The 6,246-nt window shown below is 41.3% G+C and overlaps 1 protein-coding gene across 1 annotated transcript in view; it reads right to left on the bottom strand.

The window, feature by feature from the left end:
- LOC143291697 (nephrin-like) overlaps window positions 1-6,246 on the bottom strand; it is a 156,407-nt gene that overhangs the window by 64,441 nt on the left and 85,720 nt on the right. The window contains exon 5 of the mRNA XM_076601718.1: window positions 757-1,086. Coding sequence (XP_076457833.1) covers window positions 757-1,086 — 330 coding nt within the window. The remainder of the gene's footprint in view (window positions 1-756; window positions 1,087-6,246) is intronic.

Here is a 6,246-nt window from a genome sequence, read left to right as displayed (position 1 = left end):
AGACTGTGCCCCCACCACCCACACCCTTAATTCTATTTCACAGCAGACACACCTTCCCCCAATCCCTTTCATTTCACCCAGCTGTTGCCACTCCACACACACATGCTTGCAGACCAACTCACACACGCGCACGCTCACCAACAAATGCACGCGCGCATGTAATCATCATAAGGCCCTTACATACACATACAAATACATTACAAGTAATTCATTACATTCATTTACTGGAGACAGCAGTAAATCTGTTCTTAAAACTGACAGAGAATGGAAATAGAACGAACGACCAAGCGAGAGAGACGGAGATGGAGAGAGAGGCACACAGAGACAGACAGACAGACAGACAGACAGACAGACAGACAGACAGACACACACACACACACACACACACACATACACACACACACACAGAGACAATCAGACAGACAGATAGACAAACAGACAGACAGACAGAGACAAAACAAAAGACCCGGAGCAGATGCCTGACCAGCACACAACCCCAGAATGCTGGTCTGTCTGAGAGCATACATCCAGGTTTGTAACATAAAATGGCATAACATTAATAAACAAAATAAACAAATAAACAAATGCACCAAATTATGATAAAGTGAAGGCTACATACAAGTCCAATGACTAAAAGAAAAACAGAAGAGAAGTGGGCACCAACACAGGCGTGTTTCCTCACAAGAACACATTGAACAAGAACAACGACAAGAACTTGACCGCCACCACCAGCACCCTGTCCCCGTGCTGACTCACAGAGGATAGAGATGGTGACGGTGGTGGACAGGGGAGCCCCCATGACGGCGCTGTTCTTGGCCTGACACATGTAGCTGGCGTCGTTCTCGCCGTTCCCCTGGATTCTCAGCGTCAGCCGACTGCGGGCGTCGGTCCGCTTGTTCCCGGGCACAGGGACCGTCTCATAGACAACGTTGTCCACGACCTTGACCCCGTTCCGGAACCACTCGATCTCCGCGGGGGGTCTGCCGTGCCGGGCCTCACACACCAGCTCCAGAGAGCGGCGGGTGAAGGGCACCTCCACTGTGGAACCGTTCTGATAGCCCTGGATCACTGGGGGGTCACACGGCACTGCGGAACACACACGTTGCTATTAGAACACACACAGTCAGTGCTGGACATCACGTGCATAGTTATGTTGCAACAAGTTATTAGAACACACACACATTGAGTACTGGACATAACGTGCACAGTAATGTTGCAATAGTTTATTAGAACACACACACACTTTGAGTACTGGACGTAACGTGCACAGTAATGTTGCAATAGTTTATTAGAACAAACACACACATTGAGTACTGGACATAACGTGCACAGTAATGTTGCAATAGTTTATTAGAACACACACACATTGAGTACTGGACATAACGTGCACAGTAATGTTGCAATAGTTAATGAGAACACACACACATTGAGTACTGGACATAACGTGCACAGTAATGTTGCAATAGTTTATTAGAACAAACACACACATTGAGTACTGGACATAACGTGCACAGTTATGTTGCAATAGTTTATTAGAACAAACACACACATTGAGTACTGGACGTAACGTGCACAGTAATGTTGCAATAGTTTATTAGAACAAACACACACATTGAGTACTGGACATAACGTGCACAGTAATGTTGTAACAGGTTATTAGAACACACACACATTAAGCACGGGACATAACGTGCACAGTAATGTTGTAACAGGTTATTAGAACACACACACATTGAATACATGAGATAGCGTGTACAGTAATGTTGTAACAGGTTATTAGAACACATTGAATACTGGACATAACGTGCACAGTAATGCTATAAGAACACTTACACATTGAATATTGGACATAACGTGTACAGTAATGCTGCTAGAACACAAAAGCACATCGATTAAAAAAAAATTGATTGATACGAATACTAGACATAACGTGTACAGTAATGTTGTAACAGGTTATCAGAACACACAGACATTGAATACTGGGCATAACGTGTACAGTAATGTTGTAACAGATTACAAGAACACAAAAGCATTGAATACTGGACATCGGTCGATTGATATGAATTGATTGATTGATATTGATACTCATATAGCGCCTGAGCTCGATCACAGACCAAGCTCTAAGCGCTGTACAACCACGTGGAGACGTGAAACGACACGTCCACGTTTGTTCTGTTTTGTTTATTGTCTACTAACGTGTGTATTTGTGTGTGTGTGTGTGTGTGTGTGTGTGTGTGTGTGTGCGTGTGTGTGTGTGTGTGTGTGTGCGTGTGCGTGCGTGCGTGTGTGTGTGCGCGCGCGCGCGTGCGTGTGTATGCGTGTGTGTGTGTGTGCGTGCGTGTGTGTGCGTGCGAGGTTGCATACGTGCGTGCGTGCGTGCGCGCGTGTGTGTGTGAGGGGGGAGGTGCGTATGTGTGTCTTGTAGATCTTGTTGTGGTTTAATTGACCATTAAAATTGATTATGATTTTATTCTGATTCTGATTTTGATTCAGATTCAGATATGCGTTGGACATAACACTCATAATAATGTTGTGATCGATTACTGGAACTATATTTTACGATAAAGTAACAACAGAACACAAAACTAAAACCTCGACAAGAACCCCATAAACTGAAGTAAAAAAAATGGCTTGATAAATAATCCGCGAAAAGACACTCTTACAAAGAAGTGGAGCAGAAAATCACGTCCTTGACCTTCTTGATGACTGTGGAAGTGAACACCATTGGGGGCATGAAGCATACAGAGGTATATGACGACACAGATAGTGCTCCCTGGCAGAATGTGTGTGTGTGGGGTGGGGTCGGGGTGGTTGGGGGGCTAGGGGGTGGATTGCAATAATTCACATGTGTCGGGAAAACTTGTGTTTGAATTGTTTACTCATAAGTATCACGTTTTCATGTTTGTGTGAGCCTGCTGTCATTTACACACCAGTATACACCAGTATACACCCAATGGACAGGGATAAGACCAAAGATATATTTCCACCTGGCTTTGCAGCAGGGGTACACTACTGAAGGACAAAGCGAGCAAAGGCACAGAGAGCCTCTGTATTTGTGAATGACTATTTGAGACCAGGTATTAAGTTCCTGCCACAGAGCAGTAGTGACCGTGTGTGGATGCTGATAAAAGGTTTGAATACAGATCAAGACACTATGTTGGCTGTGTATACATACCACCTGATAAAAGGTTTGAATACAGATCAAGACACTTATGTTGGCTGTGTATATATATACATATGTATGACTACACATTTAACTACACATGTGATTATGTGCACAAAAGAAGATCGTCAGATAAAGTAGTACATAAATATGGAAGAAGGTTTGTTAAACTATGTATGGAAAATAAATTGTATATTTTAAATGGGAGAACCCTTGGTGACTTACATGGTAACCCACATGCTTTTCGCCAACAGGGAAAAGTGTCGTAGATTACTTTACGTGTTCCCAGGACCTTATGTGAAAGGTGATGAAATGCAAGGTAAAAAATCTTACGATGTTTTCAGATCACTGTCCTATCGAATTGTTCATTCATCTACCAGTCACAAGAAAGTTCACCTTCTATTAGTTCTGTCAGTAGAAAGGAATGTCCCACTTCAAGAGACTCAAAATACAATCGTTCTTTCTTTTGGGTGGAGGGCTCTGCCGAAAAGTTAGCATCAGCACTTAAGACTTTGTCAGTTTCAAATAAGATCATCTCTATTAATGAAGGACGCGAAAACGTTAACTTCAAAACGTACAGACTGCCAAAGAAGAAATTGCAGCGGCCGATTTATCGATCAAACATAAAAATAGACACACGAAACGGAAAAGAAGTAATCTAAAAAGTGGTTCACACATGACTGTTTCATTCAAAGGAAAGAGGTGCGATCTTTACTGAATGCATTGAACAGAAATCCTTTTAACAGAAACGTTCAGAATAAATACTTTTCTTGCCTGAAAACATACAAGAAGGCCATAAAGAAAAAAAAAAAAAAAGACGTACAAAAATGAACTTGTGAGAAGTTTAAACACAGCAATGGAGCACGACCCCAACAAAGTTTGTAAAATACTATCTGAACTAAAAGAATAGTTCTACTCAGTCGCAGAGACACACAATATCTGCAGGTAAATGGATTAATCATTTAGAAAACTTGATAAGTAGTGAAGTATCCGTTGATAAAGGCAGGAAAGAACACGTACAAAAAAACTTGGCAGAATAAAACAGACCATGCCAAAGTTTGTCCTGGACAATCCTTTTACGATGACTGAAATGATGCGAGCCGTAAAGAATCTCAAGACCAATAAAGCCCACGGCAAAGACGGAATAACAAGCGAAATGCTCAAAGCAATCACGTTCAGCATCAGTGCTACTGTATGCAAGTTATTCAATGCCATATTTCAGGCTGGTATTTATCCCAGTCAGTGGAAAGATGGAATAAATGTTCCCATCTTTAAAAGTGGCGACCCAAGCAATCCTAACAATCATCGGGTTATAACACTCAACAGTACCTTTCGAAAACTGTTTTGTCAAGTTATCAACAGAAGAATTGAAACATACCTAGAACAAAATGAGTTACTAATAACAGAGCAGCCTGGTTTCAGAAGGCATTCTAGATCCATTGATCACATATTCATCCTGAAAAGATAATTGACCACACCATAAATAAAAGAATGGGCGTCTCTACAGCTGTTTTGTTAATTTTAATAAGGCATTCGACAATATATGGCATAATGCACTTCTTTTGAAACTAAACAAAATTGAGATAAATGGAAAATGTTTCGATATTATAAAAGATATGTACCAAAATTCAACTGTATGTGGTAAATCAAACGATGGGTTTACAGATTCCATCGTAGTTAAAAAGGGAGTGTTTCAGGGAAATGTTATTAGCCCCACGCTATTCAATATTTTCATTAATGACATGAGAGACTCTATACACGATGACACCTCACCATACATCAACGAAGCAACCAAGACTCAAATCTCTTATCTGTTATATGCGGATGACATTGTGATGCTCTCGACAACAAAAGTAGGACTACAAAACAAACCAGACCAGCTACATGAATACTGTCTGATGTGGGGGCTTAAAATCAACAGGGACAAAACAAAAGTTGTAATTTTCCCCCAAAACGACCCCAAAATACCAGTGCTCTTTTCATGTGGCGATAACTGCATCGAAACTACGGATAGATACAGATACTTGGGAGTTATTTTTCATAAGAGTGGAAATTTTCACCTTGCTGAAGACCACTTAGCCAAACAAGGAAACAAAGCAGCGCATGCTCGGAAACGCAGTGTGCGAGGGAAAGAAGTAAAGACAGATGTGATGACTCAACTGTTTGACACTTTAGTCACCCCAATTCTCAGTCACGGCGCTGAGGTGTGGTTTCCATTCAATCAAACTGCGACAAACTCCTCCACGCCCTCTATGCTGTTTAACCAGTTCAATGCCTTTCTCTCTGCAAAATGCCCACCAGAAAATGTACATATGTCAACTTCCGTAGGAGCTTAATGGGCGTACACAAAAGATCAATTAAGTTACCAGTCCTGGCAGAGTTAGGCAGATACTCTGACCGCAGTGTGTCAGGTTATATCATTCTGGGTGCACATCATAGAATCAAAAGAAGATAGCTAATTGAGGCAAGCATATGATGATATTTTACCGACGAATTCATTGGAAAAAGTTCCTTGGCTTAATTTTTGTCAAAAAGATACTGGTTTCAACTGGACTGCTCCACGTGTGGGAAAACCAAGGCACACTCAACATTAAGCGACTCAAATATTCTGTCATGAATAAACTACAGGATAAATATGTTCAATTTTGGAACAGCACAAAGAACGGGACCATTTCAAGACTCTCCTTTTATTGCAAAACTGCAGACACTTATACATTACAACCTTACCTGATCAGCTGCGAAAATACTAAAATTAGAGGAGCACTATGTCGATTGCGAATAAGCGCACATGAACTTGAAACTGAGTGAGGACGTCACCACAACTTACCTAGGAAAGACCGGCTATGTAAAGCATGTGGAGTTACAGAGGATGAACTGCATTTTCTGGACAAGTGTAGTGTGTACTCTGACTTGAGATCTCGCCTACTTGTGACAGTTAATTCCCAGTCTTCGAATCACTGGCCAGATGGCACTGGCAACACAACACCTTAATCCAAAGGCCGAGTTCTCTGTTGCCACTAAGTTATTTCCAACCAGAACTGGCAATATATATATATATATATATATATATATATATATAAATA

This window comes from Babylonia areolata, chromosome 17 (genome assembly GCF_041734735.1).
Source record: "Babylonia areolata isolate BAREFJ2019XMU chromosome 17, ASM4173473v1, whole genome shotgun sequence".
Lineage (NCBI taxonomy): Eukaryota > Metazoa > Mollusca > Gastropoda > Neogastropoda > Buccinidae > Babylonia > Babylonia areolata.
Note: the sequence above shows the minus strand (reverse complement) of the source record. Positions and strands in the feature narration are given on the sequence as shown.